Raw genomic sequence first — 24,307 nt, forward strand, 5'->3', positions numbered from 1 at the left:
AGAAATAAACATAGTAAAAGAAGTCTTTGCATGATTAGATCCGCCTGCTGAGAAGCCTGCACAAACCCTATTGTGTTCCGAGCAATTCAGCCAAGCAGGACAGAGAATTTACATTAAGCAAATGTTCTGCAAGGGAAAACTTTCAGCATCAGCATTTAGAACGTATATGTGGAATTAAAAGAAAAATATCATAAATATTACCCGTTTCAAAACCAGTATGCTCTAACAAAAACACTCCTGAGAACATAATGTATTCAAGATGACCAGCATTAGAATTGAAATCCTTGCAGATTTGAAACAATACCATAGCGAGATTACTTTTCCTCTTCAGACATTGGAGTTCATTTATCACCAGGGAGTCGCCCACAGAAACACAATGAAGTGGGAGAAAAGGTCCAAAAGCAAGCAGGCAGCCTTCTCAAATTCCCATTCCTCGGAGTATCACCACGCTTTGGCTGAACGCTGAATAAACTCGACCCACTCCACAGTGCACGCTCCAGAAACGAGGCAGGGCATTGTTTCTCTCACCAGGGAGAGGAATATGGGTGGAGATGAAAGGGAGAAGTACCCTGTTTTGAGACAGCATCTGAAGTTCTGCGCCCTGGGACCCATTTTATACGTTTCCTAATCAATTCAGAAGAGACTTGGGATGGGATCTTGGCATGCCACCCAGACACCGCTCCCCAGCAAGCAGGAAGCATTTCTCCAAGTAGGAGACATCTCCGTGTTAACTGCAGCTGAAGGCAGGGTATGTCTGCAGAGCAGGACTGCAGAGTTAATCCCAGGTCTGAGCTGAACACGGGCTGTAAACCCAAGCTTTTTATGCCCTGTGAGACTTTGGGATTACAACCAACTGAGCCAGAGCGTAACCTCCAGCCAGTGTGGAGCCACAGCTTTTATCTAGGAAGAAAAAGACAATTTTCCTAAATGACACAAGAACAGCTCTCTGTCTTCAGTCTGGTACAGCAAGGCATTTCCCTCGGCTCCCATCACTCGCAGTCCAGGGCGAGCTGTAAAATTTGGGTCCACTTTGCTGGAAAACACTTCAAAAAATTACAAAGCTCCAGGAGCAACTTAACATCGACAAAACTCCTTTCTCCAAACAATCTCAGGTTCACCAGCAAAATATCAATGGCTGGAATCAAACCTCCGCAGCCAGTGTGACAGAGGCAGGCAGACACAGCAGGTTCTCCTGGTCCAGCCCCGACCTACAACAACGCACGGGCGAATGGGCTGCGCTGCTCACGGGTGACTGACACGGCATGCACAAGCTTTGGCAAGGCAGATGAGTATCTGGGATTGCTTCATCTGGTGCTGTCTTGCAAGTTGCTTCCTGTGAAGAGCATTCAACCCTGGACTTCACGCCACAGTGTTGATCCAACAACAAAATCTTGGGATAACCACTGCGCTCCGAGGCTCATATTTAGGTCTCTTTGCCTGAAGACCTACTTGGACAAAGCCACGAGGTTTCACTTTTTGAAGATTACCGTTGGGAATTGACACTGCATTAATAGATGCAGCTAATTAAAATATGCATATAGGTTTTCTTCTGAATGTGAATTTCTCTCTGAACAGAGCCCATGATCAACATGTTAAGCAAACGCAGCTACGGCTGGCAGCAGCCACGACTGTTGCACAAAAGGCACAAGGAGCAGAATAAAGCTGCCAGGTGGGAATTCAGGTGGAGCACAGCTCCAAGTTCCTACCTGAATCTTGGAAGCTTTCCCATTTTAGCAGGTACCACAGAGATTTACACAGCCAGAGATCACTTACCTTTAAAACTAGGAAAGGCCATTCCAGTCTCCATTAGATTTGACTCAGCCTTTCCCCGTTATTGAGTTAATTAGACATGTATATTTAAACATCCCTAGTTGGAGAAGTGGAGTACAAGTGGGATGCTCTCTCCCAGATGGCTGGGGATAAACACAACAGCACTTTTGATCCACAACATAAACAGCAGGATAACACCAGCACACGGCAGTTGTGAGTTTGGCTCCATCTTGAAGAGGAAAGCAAGAAAATTCTGCTAAATCCAGCAAAACTAGCACTTCTGCTCAGACAGGCAGACAAAATTTACATGCCTATTCCGCTCTTGCTGTTTTGGAAAGGATGGTTCTTGCTGACTCCTTGCAGATTTTGACAAGCTATACAGACTCTTCTCTCTCTGAAAATATATTTTGATGCATTCATAAATGTGAACAAACAACAACGCTCGTTGAAAGCAAACTTCTGCCTGCCACAGCACTCGCAGCGAGGCTATATACATGTAGCTGTACTGGAACAAACGGCAGTGTCTTCAGCAGTTTAACTTCAGCAATTTTTGTCCCTTCCTGTTAGCACCAAACACAAATCTGCAAATCCATTGCAATACCACTGCTGTATAATACTAAAGCCGTATCCATCCTTGCTTTTTGCATCAGCTTATTGGCATTAAACCTTCCCTCTGCATTTAAGTTCTTCTCTCCCACCTTCCCTTTTGATCTCTGTTCTACGTTGTATAATTATAATTAGAGTGCAGCAGACAACTTTTACCATTTCCATTGTAACACTTCCACTGCAGAGGTGACCTTTGGGTGCTGTTTTTTTCTGTTTTGTTTCGTTTTTTAATTTTATTTTTCCTAAACACGACTCCTGCTGCATTCAAAGGCAACGCCTCGCAAGCAACTGTAGCAGGGTGTGACTTGTTATCTGGGTCCTGCTGACCTTAAAAAATTTTCTTAATCTGCCTGGTTGATGTTGTAAACTGAAATCCCACAAGCAGAAAAGTGCTTGGCCAAGCAATGCTCCTAGCCAGGCAGGATGTATTTTCTTGGAGAGAGTTGCTGGTCACAGCAGGACATCCTGGCTGGAGAATGGTCTGCGTTTGATCTGATTGGGAAAACCTTGTAGATGTTGTCTAAATATAGGCAAGTGCTCAAGAGCAAGAGGAGATGCTTTATGTACTTCTTTGACGATTGATGGCTGCATTAACATTTTCTAGGGTTTCTATTGTGTCACTCTCATTTCAGAACATGCATGGTAAGAGAGACCTAAAGAGCTTTACTGAACAAAGTGAAGGAAGGACTTGAGAGTTCAACCTTGGACACACAGGTATGTAAGTACAGCACAAAAGAAACCAAGTCATAGCCTGCTCTGGAGAAAGAGAAGATCACGTTGGGAACTTGAAAGGGCATTGCTCTTCACAAGGAAGTTTTGTTAAGCCATGTTTTCTGGCACAAATACACTAAACATTATCATTTTGCAAATGTAAAATTCCCTGGCAGGAAGCACACGCTTCATGTGAACTCCTGCCCAGATCATTCCAGGGAACAGAGAACAGCAAGCTCTGTGTCTGCATCTCCTTACAGCCTCAATGTTCCAGCAAAGACATGACCAAAAAAAAACCCCACACATATCCAACCCAACAGCACAGCTCCTGCACGTGCACCGCTGTGTTTTCCCCACTGCCGACCCCTTCAAAGACTTCCAGGGCTCAGTCCTGTCTCAGTGAGCCTTACACATCTACAGGACTGGATGAGTTCCCAACATATCGTGTGCTTGAGCAGCACAATGGATTTCCAGGGCTGCCAGCAGAAGAGCCTGTTAGGGCTGACTGATGGATGGCTGCGAGGGAGCCAGCAGTGGAATATGGGACCCTCTGCCTTGTTTCAACAACAGCTGAAGTTGTTGGCAGAGTTTACTCTGCAGGAGACACACTGGGGAGAAAGGGGGTGGAAAAAGAGCAGAACGACTTCCAGTATTTGGCGTTTACTCTCAATCCCCCCTTATAAGTCATTGCATCATGAAAACACACAATCGCCTACAAAGGCCTGCAGTTTCACGCAGTTCTGCTTGTATTTCGTGGACATCAGTGGATCTTCTCATTATTTTTCACACAAATTACACCTTTGAAAGCCAAACGAAACACTGTTCAAGTACAAGGCCTTTAGTTTGGGGTTTGCGGAAGCCCAATTCCTTCACGCTTCTGTAGTTATCCTTGGAGACTGCCAAAATTCCTGCAGAGACTGTCCTGAGACCACCAAACTCAATACCACAAAGCTGCCAAAGGGAGCTGCTGGCTGTAGTCAATTACTTTCCAGTATTTAACCAAGGGGGGGAGAATTTTTACTGCCTGGATGCTAACAGGATTCTTCTGCCTCCAGCCCTTTGTCTTTTGCTCAGTTGTTTTATAAGCAAAAGCTTAAAAAGGTACATAGTGGCATGCAACACCTCCCCACCAACCCAACAAATGCAATGATATAAAAAACTTACTTTTCTGGGCTTGACTTTGTCTTGTAAGTCGTACTGGCCTATCCCTTTATAACTTATTCCGAGCCACCAAGGGATTCCTTGTTTATCCTAAAAAAGGGAAGTCTGCATGAACTGTGAGCTACTTAAAAATTAAGCAATTCCAAGATCACAGCCTACTTCATTCTGTGACGAATACAAGTAGGTAGGGAACAAGGACATTTTATGCAAACAAACTGATGTGAAGTGGATTGCTAAAGTGAATGTTGAAAATTTCTTCCATTGCCTTCTCAGGCAGAGGCAAGAAACTACATGGTGGTTGTGCAAAGTGGACAAAAAAGCAACAGCACTGTTGAAACAAAGGGGTGTCACTCCTTGCAAGAGGTGGCTGTGAGGAGGAAAAGGTAAAGGAGAGAAAAAAAATGTGGCCAATGACTGCATCCACTAAACTCAGGCATGACAGAGCTGCAAGAGGAGAACAGTGCAAACCATCGGCTTCCCAGGTACCACTGTCAAGGCCACGACTGAAAGTAAGGAGACATCACCTCTGCTGAGCTCTTCTGCAAAAAACACATTTGTCCAGTCTCTGCTCTACAAATGGAAATAAATAGTATATTTCCATCACTCTCCAAAAATACTGTTCTTCTATACAGCATCTTCCCACTCTACATGTGCACCCACTACTCGTTGCTATTTAGAAGCGCTTTTCTACATTGTATTTTTTCTAGTCTTGATTAGAAATGTCTCAAAAATATTAATTGTCTCAAATCTAGAAGTGATACCCAGTTTAATTAAGCTGGTATGAATTTAGGTCCTGATAGCATGACTGAAGGTTTTCATAGAGGTTCCTTTTTGTTTTCTATTGCACGTAATGCTTTGCTTCTCTCTGAAAACATTTTAAAAAGAGAACTGAAGAGGGAAAAGGTATAGAGGTTGAAAAATGTGGGGTTTAATTCTGACAGACGGGTACTGAATCATCAAAATACTCCTTTAGGAATGCAATCACATGTAATAAGCCAAGCAATCACATTATCTATAGACATTTACTAACCTTTACTCCATAGTAATGAACTCCATATGTTGGCAAAGCTTCTACCACTCTCATGTACCTGTAGACAGATTTATAGTGTATCAGATGATTTTCTCTGGAGGAAATCATATCTATTAACATATTTTTTTTCACACATACATTCAGGACATGTCATTTATCATTTGCATATTTTGAAGACCTTAATGATTTAGTGCCCATGTTTTTGGAAAAAAATAGCGCCCGGGCTCGGGGAAAGATGTGGTATTTTGGCCCAGATAAAGTAAATGGAAGATTTCTCATACTACAAAACATTCGATCTCCTATCAGAAGTTCAGAGAACTGAAAGCAAAACTTCCAGTTCTGAACTGAATGTGCAAGTCTTTTGGGAAACACTGGCAGGAAAGATATGCCTATAATTATTTCATGATGGTGCTTTTGTTAAAATAGATAGCTTTCAAACGAGATTGTTTATGGAGTTGTACAATTGTTTCATGACGCAATTCAGACAACCACTGAAGAGATAGTTTTTTCTCTGTTCCTGTTGGAAGAAACCCCTGAATTATTGGGACAAAGTTGCAGGCCCTAAGCTATGGGACAAAAAGAGCAAGTTGTGTACAATATGCAACTACAGCAATCATCTCAATCTTCTTGGTTCCCTAGGCTGTACTCATCCTGCAAGACCTTGTTTTTTGAAAACTAAATTCTGAGCATTTGAACACACATGCATTTGTTTTCCTTACAGAACTTAAGGTAACATCCTTAGACTAAGTGATAGCAAGCAGGGTATGGAGAAGGTTTTTTTGAATAAATAAGGCCCATATTGTTTCTCTTACATTTGAGGTATTTGAAGGACAAGATACAACCTTAAGTGGAAATCTGTGACATCTAAAGCTTGAAATACTTTAAAAATAGTACTCAGTAAAAATAATTCTGACAGATACAAAAGGCAAAGTTGGAAAGCAATAATAACCAAAAGAGCCTGCATTGCCACTTCTCAACAAAACAGAAAAAAGTTCGTAAAAAGATCATCTTCACAAGGTAAGTGTCATACTCACTGAACAATGGCTTGTCCTCTGGTCAGACCTTTAATTTGTGTATAATGTTCAATTACTCTATCCTCACTGCAAAACAAGCAGAAAAAACAATTTAGAGGCTCAGTGCCTTTTTTTCCCACATGTGATAGCATTTGTTGAAATTTGGGTGCCTGCTCAGCATGCAGAGAAGTGCCCCTCCGTACGCTTCTCACTAGTTTTCATTTTGTTTCTTGCTGATTTCTTTCCCACCTTTCATTAAGCAGTGTGGAGCTGCCTTCTAATCCCCACCACTGCATGCTGCGTTCCAGACTAATTACCAAATCATTTCAGATCAGCCTGCTCAACTGCAGATGCTGCTGCAGAATAATAGTACTAATTGTATAAATTCATTTTCACATTCTAAAGAAACCAAACTTCAAAGGATGGTTAGTGCTCCATATGTATGGCAGAAGTTGTTAAAACAAACATTTTCATTCTAGTGTATTCTTTTCACCTGACATTTCATAGACAAAGAACTATAGATTTGTCAGCAGTGACATTTTTACATTTTTCCTGTTACATACTGTAACATTTTCTTTTAGTGGAGTGAGAAATAAAACGTGCATTTAAGTGTCAGACACTTGAATGCAAAGAGAAACCAACAGTATTTGTTCTGAAAGAAAAAATCATAAACCTAAAAATGAAATAAGTGAGGGAGTCAAACTTGAATAAAGGGCATGAATTACAAGGAAACAAAATTGTTCATTCATCCCAAATGTTGTATTCCTTTATGGTAGATTCAAGCCACAGAACTGCACCTGCCTTTCTGTTTCCAGCTTTTCCATCTCATCTCTTCCCCGTCCTGTTGAGAAGTTAGAGAGTGGCTGGGTGGGCACCTGGCACCAGCCAAGGTCAGCCTACCACAGAGGCTCTGCTGTTTAGTAGTTGAAAAGGTGCTCTTTGTAAACACAGACTTGGCCGGGATTCAGATTCCATCTCTTTCTAATGCATGGTGCCCACTTACTTTGATCTAGCAATTTAATTTGAGCGAACTTTCAGTCAGGGATTTGCATCGGATCTTGTGTAATTTATAACCTTCTAAAATTGGAAATGCTTGAACACAAGCAATTAGCCGAGTCTTTTAAAACACAGGCTGAAAACTTTTAAAACATTTTACAAAACTGTTTAAAAGTGATCTTGTCATTACTACCCATAACAAAGATTTCCATTTTAAATGAATTGAACAGCTCACCAGTAAGCAAGCGATGGATGCTCCTGCAGCGTCTTGGTAGGGAAGACAGGCAGCGTCTTCAAATCTTTCCTAGTGTTTTCATCACTAAAAGCAAAAATGGCACAGAGTCAGTGCTGGTGAATCATTCATGCAAATTGCCGGTTTCAGCGGAAGGAAAGGGTTGTATTTGCTACCCAAGAACAAGGTGGATTGCCCCATATCAGGCCGTCATAGCAACGTAACTCTAGAGGCCCTCTCATGTGACAGTAATGTACATGGTGTCGTGCAGACTCATGTTGTAACTCATTATACAGACACGTGATTATCGAGTTAGTCAGGCCACTGTGGCGGGAGTGTGGTATCAATATTTATTTTGCACACACTCAGTTTGCAAAGTACAGACTGAGCTCTCAACAGCTGCAGAAGGAAAGCTTTTGCCCAAAGGCAAGGCTTGCAGTGCTATTTTTGCTCTATCTTTAGCTAAAATCCTTTGCAGTAGACAATAAATTCCATGAAGCAGCATGGCATTTGTCAAATCTCAGAGTTTGACACAGATCCGATTCAAAACAAAGGATTTCAGTTCATATACTTTGAAATATTTTTACTGGAAGGAGTTTTCCTGGAGTTCACATTCTGCAGAAAGTTCAAATATTTTGGACTCTAGGCCCAGCCCCGAACAAAATACAGGCTGTTGAAATATGTGAATGCAATTTGTCACAAAACCAACAGCAAACAGCAGAATATTTTAAAACCTATTTGTAGGCATCAGTAAAATGGTGAATATTTTCTCCTTATATGCTCTATTAATTAATCAGCTGAAAGTTGCACGCCTCATTTCTGCAGGATTTCTGCATGCCTTCACAGCAGCGCGAGCAAGCACGAACACGACTGTTCTGTGAAAAGAATGCAGCAGTCATGTTCATCGGCATCTGCCTCGACTTCTGCAGCCAGGCTTTCCTTGAAGGTGTTTCCCTGCTCCCGAGCTCTGTTTTCATCAGCGTCCACTATTACAGATCCCATCTGAGCTGCGTTGCCCCTCTTCCCTCAAAGTGACTTATGTGCACCCGTATACCAGATATCAGCACAGAAACCTGCTCTGACACCACACATGATCCACCGCAGGTGGAGGAGGCAATGGAGGTTGCACTGAACCACTCACACCTTCAGTCTCACAGCAGATGTCACATGGAAGGCGCAGTAAATTAAAAGTTTTTGTGCCTCCAGCGAGCGCAGGCTAATTGCTCTCCAAGCTTCTTCCCCCAGCCCTGACAATGCGCCTCAACCCTGACTAAGAGGGACCACCTCTGGGGACCAGGAAACAGTTCAATCAACAGCCTATTTATTCTTCAGCGCCTTTGATGAAGTTGCCAAGAAGGGGGGTGGTCAATTAGCACGCAGGAGCTGTTGTTTCTGAGCTCTGCAGCCGGAGCTCTTCTGCCAAGAATATGCACTTTTCTTTGCAAGCTGGCCAGCTCCCAGCTGCCACAAATGGGGACATCTGGGTAGAAAATCAGGATCTCTCCTCTCGGTGCTCATAGGACCAGCACTCACAAAAGCAAAAAGAGGTTTTATTCACCCCTTATAAGCTTGTTGATGGTATCAAAAGGCTGCAAAACATCCCAGTTTGCAGCGCAGAGACAGGTTACCAGGGCTTTGTAGGGCCACGTGAAAATGCAGACAGATCTCACCCTCCTGAGGTCTCAGAAACCAGAGTGAAAATAAACCAAACCAAAAAGACCATCCTAAAGCTAAACAAAGCAAAACAAAATGAAAAACAACCAAAAAAAAGAAAACAAAGCCCTGAGCAACCTGGTCTTAACACATAGCTGACCCTTCTCAGAGCAACAGGCTGGGCTAGACAACCTCCTGAGCTCCCTTCCAACTCAAATCATAAACTCAGGATAATTTATTATTAAAATAAAGATTTCCTACTATTTTAAGCCTGACTCATAACTGTAATGGCCGCATTAACAGACAGGGCTGGCAGGGAAATACAGTGAAGTAGGAGAGGGTTTCAGAAGGAAGCAATAACAAAATAGTTCATTTTTACCACACAAAAGGGTTGTTCCTCTAAATATATAGGTTCTCAACACAAAAGATTCATAATCAGAGGTTTAATAGCAGGTCCCTGACCCCCCTATGTAGAAGCCTCGTTGCCGGTGAACAACAAAACGCCCAAGTGAGGGCTGAGGCAGTGACGAGGCTGATGCTGGGAGATGAGAGCTGAGCCCCAGGGGTGCAGCCCCCTCTCTCCTACCCCACTGCAGGGCAGGGACACGGGTGATGCCTGAGCTGCCACCACAGCAGCTCGGTCGGGAGGTCCCAAGCTCTCCTTCACCAATCGTTACGGCATCAGCAGCCTCCAAGGCACCGTCTCTCCACAGAAACGCCACCAACCTCAGCAGCCGTGTTCTACCACGCATGGAAATGCCACATTATGTCCCACACGTTGGGACATCATTGGGACATCGGTGACTAAAGGGCTGCCATCACTTCCGTGCTGTGAGGCAGGACCCACCCCTCCAGCGCCGACCCAGAACCACAGGCCCTGGGGCAGTTCGTTCGCAGGCAGAGCCCAGGGAGCTGTGACGACTTTTAGCGGAGCTGGAGCTTCTCTGTTCTCCTGCCAACCTGCAAATCTACCCAACGTCTCGTAATAGCAGCAAGTACGCTCCTTTTAGGAGGCCAAGTTGCCTCTCGGGACTTGCCTTGCTGAAGGGACCTGACCTCGTAGCTGGTTCAAACACAGTCACGTCTCGTTGATCTGCAGCTCTGCACCCTATCAAAATGGACTTATAAGGCCTGAATGTCTCTGAGAAGCCACATGAGAATTTTATTTTTTTTCCTGCATAATCCTGAAATTAAGCATGAAACAATCCTAGAAAAATGCGAAAGACCTGGAGAACAGGGCACAGCGCCTCGCACGCTGAACGCCTTCAGAGCAGGCTGGCACTCGGCAGCGCAGATCTGCTGACTGCACACCCAAGGATTAGCATTTGGGATGATTCACAGCTTCGTGGATAATAAAAGCCTCAAGTGGACCTCTTCCCTCCTTCACCAGAGTTCATTATCACTTCATCTGCAGAGAGGAGACCAAGCACGTCTCCCCTTGACCCTCGGGATCACTTTCCCAAGCCCTCTGAGCCCCAGCCATTCCCCAGAGGTGACGACTGCAGATAGCAGGAGCGACGGCTTGAATTATTACCTGTTCCTGTTTAGTTTCACAACAACCACAAGGCAATGCAGAAACCAGAGGGCAGACAGCCCTGGCTCCAGCTGCCCTGCCACCCAAACAGCCGCCCAGGCGAGAGGACAAGTGTGGTGCTCGGCGCGGCCGTGGCTCAGGGCCGCTCTCCTCAGAGCCGCAGCAGGCCCAGGCCAACGGGACCGAGAGGGCCCCGCTCGCTTTTTGTCTGACCCCAACTACAGAGGGGGCTTCTTGACTGGTGCTTCTTGGCAGAAGGCCCACACGTAAACTTTAAACCGCCCAGAGTCAACGGGACTGAACATTTTTGGCAAAAAGGTTTGTTTATTTCCCAGGAGGGGAATCTAAGAGAACACTCCTCTCAAGTATTTTTCCACTATGGAGAAGAATGAAAGAAAACAAGCTGATAGACCCTTTCCTTTCCATTCCGCCCTCTAAAGGGGAGTTTCCTCCCCAGCAGGTACTGAGCAGAACTTGAACTGCTGTAGGCAATGTACATGCAAATCTACACCAGACCCTCCTCACACCGAGCCTTAGCTTTCATTTGGGGTATTGTATGCTTCATTTTCTGCTCAGTGCCAGCTCTACAGGGACCGAAGGGCCTAAATAATGTCTCTAAAATAACCAGTTGCAATATTTAACCACACACCGTACTATGAATAGAAGTTCCCACATCCAAACTACTATCTTTAGCAGGAACCCAGTACAGATCCTATGTGCTTCCTACAGCCTCCTGACCTGCCAGGGAAACGTTAGGTGTCTAAAACCCCACCAGAAAACTTGGTTCCTGAGGGGGGAACCAAGTCAGACTACCATGGCATGTTCTGCTGAAAGCACATTACTAAAATTAAAAGAGACATATTTATGCTCCCGGAAAGTGTATCCTCACAGCTTGTAATAGCATGATACAACACTCCCTGCCAGGCAAAGATTTAAAGAACTGTGCTAATTAAGACCATTTGTTAATGGCTGCCCGGGCTTTTCCCTGCGCCCACTGTCACAAACAGCTTATGCCTGCTGCTAATGCAGTAATTCAAGGCAACAGACATAGATGTAATAAGACGTGGTTAATGAGATTAACATAAAATGTGAAGAGCAATAGACACACCCACAGCAGCAAAGGCAATATGTTGGACTATATCATAAAAAGTTAACCCGCATCTTCTTTGTAAATATTAATACATCGATAAGAATAGGACTTCAGACAACTTTTAACTGACTGAAGTGACGGCAGGTGTGTGCCTCTACCGAACCGTGTTGATAACACTCCAGTAGGCAGGAATTTATTGCTGGGGCAAGTTCACTGTACAGTGATTTTCCTCTGTTCTCGAAGCCTCTTGTCCTCATATAAATACTGGCTCTTATACTTCTGTGTGATCATTAGAAAGCTTCTCCTGGGTCCTTCTGAATGTGACTGCTTTACATTTGGTTTGTTCTTGTAATGAACTACAGGCATACCACCAGTGGAATTTAGAGTGGCCTTGTTTTTAGAAAATACCGACCAACCGCACAAGTTAACCAGAAAGCTGTTTCACTGACACCAACAATCAGCAGCCACTTCTGAGAATCGCATGCGAGACGGAGAAACGTGCAGCTCCACAGCTAAAGAAAAATACAGCATTACCCTGCACTGTGCAGATGCGTCAGAAATTTTCCATTAAGATTTTTCCTTCTTATTCTCTTCAAGATGTTCGGAGCTAGTAATATAAATGATTAAAGGCTAAGCGCACAAGAACATCCCATGCTGCTGCCTGCACCCAGCCTGGTGCCACAGTGGGCAGACTGAGGGTGGCATCACCGAGGTCTCCACGTCGTTCCCCTTCCCTTCGACCTTAGCTGACAGGCAGCAACACGGGCTGTCACGTTGCAGCTGGACTGCTTCGGCAACAGGTGCATTTCCTGCAGGTTTTTGTTTGGTTTTAAAATAAACAGAAGGGCCGAGCAGGCTGCCTTGCACGCTCCCGTGGAGGCTGGTCTGCCCTCCAAGGTACTACACGAAACAGGTGTGGGGAGGAAGCAGCAAAGCAAGGGGGAAAAAATGAGCAGGGTTAAGAGTGCAAGAGAAAAAAGGCAGGGAAGGAAGACAGAGCGGGGAAAGTAAGGGGAGAGACAATTGATTTAGCAGCTTTTGAGTAAGTCAGAGCAGCAGGATCTTGGCAGCAGGATTTTGAAATGCACTCTCTGACAAATCCTCTTTTGTGACAAATGCCAGACGTTTCCCATCATTTCCCAGCCTTTCAGTTTTATGGTCTGATGGCACACTCAAGAAAGTTATTTTTTCCATTGAAGGAAGACCGGGACCCGGAAAGGCCATGAACATGGGGCTCCCATCTGCACAGGGCAGCCAGAGCCTCCCCCCAGCCAGCGGGAAGCTTCGCCAGGCAGGCAAAAGTTTGCCACTTGAATAGCAGATAAGAACCGCCTGCTCAGAAAGGTATTTGAAGGAGCATTTTTAAGAGCTTTCCAAAGCCTGGACATGAGAAGGAACATGATAAAGAGTGCAGATGGCCTTTTCAATGCCAAGCAAATGTTTCAGGCTTGTTGCGTATCTATGCTGGGGCCATGCTGCTAGCCCAAGGCTTTCCATGCTGTGCTGCAAACTCAGTTTTAGTGCCTGACCTTCAGCTCCAGCCCTGCTCTTTTAGGCTAATTTCTCAGCTTCTTGAGCCTCCCCTGACTTTCTGAAAAAGCAGCAGCAGCACCTGCTCATTTCACAGGGGTTTGGTGACTCCATGCATTGGCTTCTGGAAAATGTAGCAAGAACACCACAGAAAAAAACAACATCTTTTACAGCAGCTCTATGAATGAACCTCTCTCTCTGAGGATGTGGGAACCAGACAAATGATTGTGAGATGCTCCTGGAGCCCCCTGCCAGTGAGGTACCATTCATATGTTCCCTTCTGCAGGCAGGGAACAGGGTGGCCACAGAAGATCTGTCCTAAACCTTCACTTCTTCCACAGCTCTTGGCGTGAAGTACTAATATTTTGAAGACAAAATCCTTTGGTGCTTGAACAAAACACCCACGGCTGCTGATGGCTAATGGTCCCACGGCCCTGGTGCCACAAAGCCTCCTTTATGAAGCTGCAGCGCATGTTAGCAGGGCTTCTTGGTCAGTGCAGACAAAGCAGAATGGCTCTGCTTCACCTGGGGACTCACTGTAGAGCAAAATATGGCCATTCACAGCTGATACAACACTTGAAGGATCCCAAGCCCCTCCTCGCAACAACCCGCTGTTATTTCTAACACTCACGCTTTCTTCCTGTTCGCACAAAAGTCAGATTAGCCACATTAGTTGTGGTTTTTTAGCATGTCTGAGTGCAGCAGCAAAGCTCAAAGCTTGTTATCACAGCTCTGGGTGCTGATACAGAGATACACGCAACCACAAGAAAAATAAAGCATCCAAGTAACAATAAAGGCCCAGCAAGTCTGCAAAAGCAAGGAGCTGATGCTGAAGAGCTGTCATCCCATTTCCTGTAGGCACAAAACACACACTGCTGGTTAGATCCCAAACACCACGAGGGAGGAAAAACAAATGAGGATTTCGTTGCCTTTTTTTTTTTTTTTTTGTCTGGAGGCAGACCAGAGCTCAGACTGCTGCTTGCAGCCTGTGGTGCAGGACTGGAGAACCTCTGAGCACGCACAAAAGCCCTCCCTAGGTGGCTGGGTTGTACCCATCATAGCACTGCTTCTTTTTGAGCTAAAAGTGCCTTAAATGAAAAGACAAAGAACTGAAAGAAAAGACTGCTGAAGGATCCTTACATATGACAAAACACCATGACCGCTTTTGCTGCCCCTCTGGAAATTGTACTAACATCTTGCATACAAAATACAGAAATGTGTTACTTACCCAACTGCCATAATTATGTGTAACTATTCGAGTTACGCTATAGCAGCAAATCCCCAGAGATCAAAATATTAAATTACTCAAAGCACCCTCTTTCTTTCTCCATTTAATTCTTTGCTCACTTCACTCAGTGCTTCTACCTAATTCAGGGTAACTCATCTGCTGCATGCTATATAAATTCCTCAGCAGCCCTTACGATTTCTTATTTTAAAATTGTTCTGTTAAAAAAACCCACAACGCTAAAATGACAGCATTTCAGAGATGACACATGCTTTGGTCTTTGGTCTGCCCTAAACCTTATAAGTAGCACTAGCAGAAAACAAAATGTTGGTGTTAAGTCTAGCAAAAAATTGGTGTCTTAAACACGACTTTTTGTAATTGCACCTGGTCTACACAATGAATTTCAGCTTTTTACTGAAGGGAAGAAAAACAAAACAAAACAAAACAAAACAGGAAAGAACAACATTTCCACCTCAGAACTACTGCCTGAGTGTTTTGGGAGATGGAGTTAGGGAGCTCAGTGGCTCCTTGCCTGGCTCCTTCACTACACGTTCCACGTGATACACTTGGGGGTAGGAATCTGAACATGAACTCAAGAAAAGCAAGAGACTTGCACGCGGCTATGGAAAAATTACTAGTGTTCAACCAGCTTTTCTTTCAAGAAGGTATAAAATTCAATTAATCAGAGAGAGATCTCTGTGAAAGTGGGTATCTGACATTTGTCAAGTAGGGAAATCACCACTGTATGAAATATGTATTAAACATGACTTTCCTTTCCCTAAAAGTGTTTATTTACCACCTCCATTCTTTACATGTTCCAAATGAAGTGAAATACATAATCACCTCCCTCGGCAAACAGGGTCGAAGTTAATAAATCTGTGCTCGTCGTGTTCCACATTAGTTATTCACTGCAGCAGCGAGGGCAGGAACGCACAGAGCCGGGTTCGACTGAGCCAGAGTTAATGGTTCATGAGCAAGTGCCTAGCAAGGCATTTAAAAAAAAAAGTAGAGTTGCAGCTGAAAGGCAAAACACAGTGACTCACTCGGCAAACAAGGAACCGTAGAGCAAAGTGGGGGCAAGCACAGCACCAGCGCGCTCAGCGCTGATTTCCCAGCTGTGCAGACACGACCCCCAGGGAGCAGTGGGCTGTGCTGGGGAGAGCCTCTGTAAACACGGCTGCACAGGCATCTAAAATATGCAATTGCATTAAAAGGAAAATCCAAAACTAAACCGAGCTGGTGTCTATGACAGGCACCAGACAGCTTCAAGAACGTGGATCCTACCGGCTCGTTTATGTCACCCACCGGTACAGCCCGTGCCCTGCTTGGAAGGAAATCCTTTGGGGCTGCCAGAGGCACCGGGATGTGCTCAGGCTGAGAACACCACCACCATGGCCCCTTGAGGTGGTCTTGCAAGGTGGGCTCCCACCACACTGCATGGATCCCTCCCAGACCTCCCCAGGATGGGAAAATAGGGACAACGGGGGAATCTGCTCCAAATCTCTGCTTCTGCTTTGCCCCAAATCCTGGCTGTGGCCACACCTGGGGTTTGGTCATTTGAACCTGGCGAGATTTCCCAAAACAGGCTGGACAAACTGGCTCCGACAATTCTCAGGCGTGTCCTGCTCCTGATGCCAAGCTGGTCCTTGGGTAAGCGCGGCAGCTAGCAGGTGCTTCGCTGTCAGACACCCTCTGACTTCTCCAAAGCAGCTATTTCCTAGCACTGCCCACATCACCATTTCCACGTTCCTTTCCATCAACAGATTCTCCCTCCAGCAATCATACTCCCAAGCAAACATTACCCAAAATCTAAGAGTGAGTGCTCGTCTTAATTAGGAGCAAATTCCTGATGCCAGTTTTCTGCGACTAGACCCAGCGCTTATTTTGCTCTTTGACAAAGTTTGTAAAGTTTGGAGCTTCTGAGCCAGTTCCTCTATCTTTCACACAAACCTCTTCCTGCTGCAGACTGCCTTTATCACCCACGTAATGATAAACCCCAGTGTCTCACACATGTCAGCTATCAGGAATTCATTATTTTGTCTGTGTTATGTTACACCAGTCAGGAGTTATCTTTGCAGCCCACAGGCCAGAATCAAAACCGAATGTGTCAGCTATTTAAAGGGAACGGAAGCCCTCCTCCAGCAACTTCATCAGCTTGCAGGGAGCGGGGCTGCCTTGCGGTCCTACAAGTGTTATTGTGGAAAATGGGATCCAAGATTAGCAGTCAGAGATAATTTTTTTCCAAAAGTTACTTTCTTGATATAGTCCAAGCAGCTAATCTGATTTTAATAAACTCTCCAACATTGGAAGCACAGCATTTTTGGTACTATCAGTCATCACGGCAGTTACAAACTCTTTTCTCCAGCTACAAAGAAACACAACGCTATCTACTATTGTACAGCATTTCTGAGGGCAGATGCGTAGTCTGTAAACTAAGTACAAGTAAATCATTTATTTTGCAAGGAGACAAGACTGCATGTATTGCATAGTTACACGGTGAATAATTTCCAGCCTGGTCTTGTAATTATTCTGACTGTGTCTCTTTAAAATTAAAAAAAATAAATCCTAACATAAGCAGAACATACACTTTGTCCCCCCCTCTAAAAAAAAAATAAAATTCAACTGTGCCAGAAGCTGCAACTTGAATCAAATTCTCTTTTTAAAACCTTTGCAGAAAGTTTAAAAATTCAAGATTTTTTAAAGCAGGGTTGCAGCTTTTTTCTGTTCCATTGGTAACCACGCAAGCAGGTGACTGCATTTAAGGAACACAGCTTCAAAACTACGCTAACGTTCATGACTTGCATTTTGTTTGGGGTTCTTCATACAGGAGCTGGAGAAGATGGATGAGGATTTGGTTCAAAATAGAAACAGACAACTCAGAGTCCTAGATCAGGCATGAGCAGCGAACATGAGCAAGCATCACATCCCTCCTCCTGAGCAAAGCGCACCAAGCCATGGATCAGGAAGGCAGAGGGCCATCGATGTGCAGCATCCCAGACACAAACCTCTCGAAGGAAACCTGTGCCTGCCTCAGCCCTGACGCTGCCCCACACCCGGGAGAGATGGGGCACCTCCGCGGCACGCTCTGCATCACCCAGATGGGTGACTACTGATGGTGGCCGGGATCACCAACCCAGTAAACAGGAACAGGAACTGGGCGTGCGGCGAGCTGCACCACTGCGGCACGTTGCCATCTTCACTAATAATTCCTCCTGCGGCCCGTGGTAATTTTAGGCCACCTTTGAGAAACCAGAACGATCCAAAAAGGGCAGAGCTGCACCGGGCATGCCGTGGGTGTAATTCCGAAGCCTGTACTTAACAGCCTGTAAGGCTTTATCAAGATGTCTTCAAACCGGTGTCTTTTCCAAGTGGGAATTGAGTGTTTCGTGTTGCTCTCTGAATGACAGACTGCATGTCCTGGTGCCAGGAGGGCAGCCCAGCACCCTGGGGACCCACCACTGCATGGCACCTGCAGGGGCCAAGCCGCAGGGACCCTCGTGTGGCCGTGCTGGCAGCGCTACTGGGCTGCGAGGGCTCCCCAGGGTCACCTCCGTGGTGTAGGAAACCTAAAGTTTTTACTTCCTCCAAGTGCCCGCACGTCAGGTTTGCTCGCTGAAAATGAACAGATTTCCAAAGAATGTGCTCACCCACTCAGCCCAGGAGGATGGGGGGTGGCTCTCGGGAGATTACTGCGCTCTTCCAGCAAGGTCTTATCTGAGAATTTGAGCAGCGGGTTGGGAAAGGGGTTACTGGAGAGCAGTGGGAGTTTAAAGCACTCGTACCCTGGTACCAGTCTGTGTATTCCCACCCGGAGTCAGCATGAGGGATGTGTGCCTGCCAAAAAGCTCCCAGGAGGTGTGTGACACAAGCAGAGCTCACCAGCGCTGCCTGGACTGGCCCTTTTTAACTCCCAGCACGCTAAGCTCCAGGACTTGGGGCGATTCCTGTATCTACGGGAGTTCATTCAGCACTAATCCTACATATAAAAAAAAATTAACCAGGCTGTTCTCACGTAAGCAGAAATGGTGCAAGAGCCGCATTCCAGAAAGTGACTCAAAGTGGAATTGCCAAATGATAGCGCACGGGGAGCACATCGCAGCGAGGCACCGCAGACGGAGGAACCACAGGGCACAAGGGGCGGGCAGGCTGCAGCACCGCGTCCCTGCTCCCAGCGGTGCGTGTGCCAGGGAGAGCACTCACACAGTATCTTTGTTAGATAGGCCGGTAATTAAGCTCGTGCTTTATCATCAGCGGTCCAAATGACCACTTGTGATATGTAAAATCAAATTCCTTCACTGCCGGGGGCTGGGACAGCTGGCTGTGCTCATTTGCTACGCAGGCATAACTTTTTTTCTTTTTTTTAATACAGTGAAAGCAATTGCCACAGCCATGATCTCCTGCAAGAGGCAACTCTGGGAAGAGCTGCACGTGGAAAAGGAGATCAGTCGTGTAGCACACCTCTTCCCTCCCATTTTCTTTAAATACTTTTGAAGGTAACCACAGGTGACACACTCCTTCCAACCTGTCAGCTGAGGCATGTGAAATAGCCATGTACACTGTTCCTGTGCAGGTGAAGCAATGCTTACAAACCTATTTATTGCAAGTGATAAGGAGTCAGAGTTAAGTTCAAACCACAGAAGGGAGGTTTTAACTATAAAGGTAGGTTTTAACCTTAACCTCTTTTCTTGAGATCTTGTACCAGGCTAAGAGAGCCCACGCCACCAGCGGCTGCAGCTTAATGAGTCACTTCTTGACAAGTGAACTGTGGCAACGTGAGTTCTCTGTCCCTAAATTAAGCAAAGCTTTGGGAATCACTGTGAAATCAGGCAAGATGAGCAGTCTGTCTGGTGAAAAGGGCAGCACGTTGTGGCTATAAGCAATATCCTGTGGGTCACAAAGCAGGTCTACAGCATGAATAGGAACAGAAATCATCTGCAGAGCCAGCCCAGCCAGCTGCTCTTAGTCACAAGGGCATCTTTTCCTCCCTGCAGGCATCACAGCACACCAACAAAAAGCAGAGGGAGATGGTGATGGACTTCACACAAAGCCTGTCCTTCAGTGGAGGAAGGATCGGCACTTGGAGAAGGGGTCTTGGACCAAAGAACTGGCACTGAGTTGACAACCACACGCGGCAGGATGAGCAGAGGATGTCCCTGCTGCAGGTTTTGGCAGCCAGGTGCGACTCACGGCCTGTTTTTGCAGGTAGCTCTCTGCTGAGCATTCTCAAAACCCGTCTGTTGCAGCAGGAGAGCTGTGGCAGCAAAAGTGTAAACACATCACTCCTCCTCTATAGAAACTCAGCAAGTAGTAAAACATTAACGCAACCAAAGCTGACCTTTTGGATTTCTATTTGCTTAGCGAGCTGTTTCTAATTGAAGGCCTTTTCCCTGGGCTCCAACAGCTCCGAGTGCGACCCCAGCTCCCCTTACAGCCCCCAGTGCTGGTTACCCAAACCAGTGCACGGAGGTGAACCCACAGAAAGCGATTTCCAAGGGCAAGCACCCTGGGAGGACGCAGCTTCAAACAGCCAAAGCGCAGCACACGGCTCACACGCCAGCCACAGCACAAGTGTTGGGTCAGGTGCGGGCACAGGGGGAGGCCCCAGGGCAGCTGCAGAAGAAAGCAGCTCATTGACTTCGGTGGGCAGCTGGCGAGCTCCACAGCCCCCTGCACGCGCTGCTGCCGGGTGGGCAGGGGCACGGGCAGGGTTGGAGCCGAGCTGCAAGGCTGTTTTCTCCCCGTCCCACTCAGGCACGCACATTTGGGGAGGAGAGCGGAGAGGGATGGCCTGAAAATTGGTTTGATTCAGAGCGTGTTCACAGAAGGACTTACTCACCCTGCAGACTCAGATTTTGTCCAGCCTAGCGGTGCATTTTGCTTTCTGCAGCGGCTGCTCCCGGCTGGACTTCGCCCCCCCCCTCCCATTTCTGATTGTTTGAAACACAATGCAAACCAACAAAAACACATCCATCAAGCACATTAGGGTTAGAAAGGAAAATGTTATTACCTGGAATAGTCCCCTTTGGCTTCCTACAATTGAAAAACAGTGACAGAATTAAAACAAGATCTCTTCAAAACTCCTCGGTTTTCCCAGCATTGTTCACTGCCCCACTCCCACAGCTTTTTGGCTGGATCCCGACCTCAGCTCCACTCATGCGGAGCCCAGAGGCTGCCTGCATGCACTCAGGAACAGGACTTGGCCCTTTACGCTTCCAGCTGTAGATTATCCACCTACACCATAAATAATTCTGCTTCTAGAAGGGGGATGAATTTCACGATCCAAATCCCACATCTCTTTTACTGCATGAGAAGTGAAATCCCGTTCTCTCTCTGGCTGACCAAACCCAGCTAAAGGTCAGCTTTACGAGCAGGTCAAACTTTTGGGAGGAACTGGGCTCGCCTCAGATGGAAGCAGCTCGGGCAGATCAAGGCACTGCAGCTTTGCGGGAGCATTTTGTCAGCGACAGTGTGTGTGTGTGTGGGAGGGAGGACACGACCAACATTTTAACAGGAGATATTTATTTCACAGAAGGTGGTAAATAACCAAAGTTTAAGTCTGAGGACAACACAACTTGATGAAGGGGAGAAAAAGTTACCATAATTTAAGATAATAGATGTATAAAGTATGTGCTCTGAAAGAAAAATTCACAGGCATCACAGAAGTTTTAGCTACAGTATCATACTCTTCTCTTTCTTCCCAGATCTCTAGCATACAGTTAAATTAAAAGAGTGATACATTGGATAGAAACCTGCACAAATAAATTACTTCCCCGATGAACTTTTCCTCCTTCCTTCACTCCTCCAACTTAAAATTCCACAAATATACGTTTTTTCGCCTAACCTAAAAGAAAAACAGCTCCCAACATTTGTAGCATTTTTTTCCCCCTCTTCAACTACAGAGAATATGAACTACACCGCGTGGTTTTGTCTTCATAGAGTGGAGGAAAAAAAAAGGCAGCACACAGCTGAGCTAACAAGCCAAGGGGCTGCACATGCCGACGCTGCAGAGTTGCTGATAGGAGAAAGGCACCGTGCGCCTCCAGGCACGAGCAAGAAGAGCTTACCTGCAAAATCAGGGCTGCCAACTTGAAGACGGTCTCGCTCTCGACCTCGATCTGCCCCTGTGCAAGGAGAGAGGAGAAGGTGAGCGCTGGGAGCCCCGCACCGCCCGCCCCCTGGGACGCCCGCCTGCCGAGGGAAGTTCACCCGGGGTTTGGTCACACAGGGTTTGGGCGAGCAGCATCGCTTCTGCCAGCAGCAGCTGGGGGGGAGCCCAGGCTCCGAGCAAGTCCCAGCCCTCTCGCCGCCCCGAGACTGTTTCTCCCCTTCCGTGAACACTTGCTGTGCGCACAGGGACACAGGGTGTCTGTTCCCACCTCCCCCAGTCTCTCCCCCTCTCTCTTTTCATGCCATCGCGTGTTGTCTTTCTAAATGTGTTTTATTGCACACGCCCTGCCAGGTACCTGATCCTGCACATTTTAAAGCACTGGCCGTGAAGAGAGCAGGTTGTAGTGCAGGTATTTATGGCTCTAAGCACACCACCTCCCCCAGGCAGAGACCTCGGCTTTGTTTTGATGGTGGTACGCACACCCATGATGCTAGATAAACGCTGCTTATTAATCACGAGGCCATTATAACTAATTTTCTTTTACCACACACAGTCTGGAGATCTTACAGCCTCCAAATCCTGCAAGTACATGCGTTTTATTGCAATGCTCAGAGGAGCTCTACAGCCTCCCACTCTGGAAAGCTCAATTCTTGACCCCACTCCAAAACCAGGCAGAGTCTTGCAGTCATGGCCTGAAAGCACAACGATGAATGCTAAAGCATCAGAAGTACACATGTATTTTTTTTCCTTCTTTTTTTAAGCTTGCAATCTTAAGTGCAATCTTTCCAGATCAGTCTCTAGCAAGAAGAAATCCTGCTCTTGGTTCTATCTGGGACCAGCAATAGGACTGGGAGAGTAAAGGAAACACACTTGCAACTCAAGCGCTGTTTGTCGGAGCTATCCCATCCTACTGCACCCTGCAAACCACCCGTAAAGCACAAAATTGGCCCAGGAGCCATCCCTTGAATTTTCAGATTTTTTTCTTGTTACCCTTCTGCAAGTGAAGGTAGCGCACGTGATTGCCTACCCGCTGCCACCAAGACCCCACCACACAGCCCTGCCCCTAGGATTTGTTGCCTGAATGAGGGACAAGGCAGACCGAAAGCTGAAATAGTGCCCAAACCAGGGCAGCAGGAAGACCTACAGACTCACGGAGATGCAGGGAAGTGACATCCCTAAACATATAAGTCACATCTGGAGCTGGGCTAATTAACTACAGCTGCAGGTCTGGCCCATGGAGAGAAAATTCAAAAGCGAGCAAACAAATCATTCAATTTTCATGGAAAGGAAGTTTTTTGCCAGCTTTGTCAATAAAACATTCCAGCAGCAGCGCTCCCCGGGGCGGCTCCGGGAGGGCAGACTCCGAGGAATTTCCCCTTCCCAACAGGTGTGGCAAGAGCTATGCAGAAGTAGCCTCCAAAGCATTCCCAGACATTTTATTAGAAGAGGAGGGGCACATCACAACGTAGGAGAGGGGGAAAAAAAAAAGGCTTCAAATTCTTCTTTCCTTCAGATCTCTTTAATGTAGATGCTCGGGAGAAAAGGCAAGGTTCGCAGCCCCGTCGGTCTTCACGTAGGTGCAAGATGAAGGCACTTTGTTACTTCCAGGTCTGCAGCAGGTTAGTCTTTGTCATGCACATCTCAGCCGCCTTTTTAGCTTCAATTTAGCTTCAATTGCATCTGCTCAAACAGCCTCTGAAGGAAGTAGTGGTGGGGAGGATACGGGACACCAGCCCTCCCTGCACCATGCTCTGCACCAGCGGTGGGGGACCCAGACTTGAGAAAAGGCCATTGCCCAGCAGGAAAAACAAGCTCCAGTTGAGCAAAGCCCTCCCTGGACCACAAAATCAGGGAAAACAGGGCCAGAAGGGACTTTAAAAGCTCATCAAGACCATCTCCCTGCCCCGAGGCAGGATCGGCTGCATGGGGCTCATCACCTTTATGCTACAACAAGCTCAGGGAGAGATTTACCTAGCCAAATGCAATCCTCACATCAAAGGGCCCCCGCTCTTTGTTGCAGGCTCCAAGGAAAACTCTGCAGCGTTTGGGTGAGCCACTTCAGCTGCAAGTCCCTGCTGACCCACAGCGAGAGCTGCTGCTGGCATTACAGGGGTGTTGGAGACTTAATAACTGAACACCTCTTCGCTTTTCATCTTCAAAGCCTATCCCTAACATTAACTAATTAGCCACGGTAATTACGAAGCTGCTCTTACGCGTTGGTTTGCTTGGTCCTAAATACAAGCTGCAGGGAACTCTGGTCACTTTACCAGGCTGCTATGGCATTTCCATGGACACTGAAAGTGAACTCCCCAACCACCTCATTTAGGGTTTCAACAGGAGGAACAGAGGCCTCCCTCCTTCGGGAGGCGCGGTTTCGGTCACTGCTTTCACCGGGAGGGTTTCACAGAGCCGACGTCCTCACTTTCAGAGGTGCTTGCTTAAAAGCTGGGTTTAGGAATGAGCAGGTAGGGAAGTCCTCCATAGCCTGGCCTGTTTTAAACAAGACGCTGAAGGCATCTTTACTGGAGGACCTTCCCCATCCCCTTTTTCTGGGATACCTGATGCTACAAAACACACGCTTCGTAACACTCAACCACAGCAGGTCAGCCAAAACCACTTTCTGTGTAAGTATCCCCACCTTGATGCCA

At 46.4% G+C, this 24,307-nt stretch overlaps 1 protein-coding gene across 1 annotated transcript in view; it reads right to left on the reverse strand.

The window, feature by feature from the left end:
* The window catches only part of FRMD4B (FERM domain containing 4B), a 57,469-nt gene that overhangs the window by 18,771 nt on the left and 14,391 nt on the right, over positions 1-24,307 (reverse strand). Inside the window, exons 5-10 of the mRNA XM_032194158.1 lie at positions 21,616-21,672; positions 20,559-20,581; positions 7,523-7,606; positions 6,313-6,378; positions 5,279-5,336; positions 4,252-4,338 (exon numbers count right to left, since the gene is read on the reverse strand). Of these exons, the coding sequence (XP_032050049.1) occupies positions 4,252-4,338; positions 5,279-5,336; positions 6,313-6,378; positions 7,523-7,606; positions 20,559-20,581; positions 21,616-21,672 (375 nt within the window). The remainder of the gene's footprint in view (positions 1-4,251; positions 4,339-5,278; positions 5,337-6,312; positions 6,379-7,522; positions 7,607-20,558; positions 20,582-21,615; positions 21,673-24,307) is intronic.

This window comes from Aythya fuligula, chromosome 10 (assembly GCF_009819795.1).
Source record: "Aythya fuligula isolate bAytFul2 chromosome 10, bAytFul2.pri, whole genome shotgun sequence".
Classification (NCBI taxonomy): Eukaryota; Metazoa; Chordata; class Aves; order Anseriformes; family Anatidae; genus Aythya; species Aythya fuligula.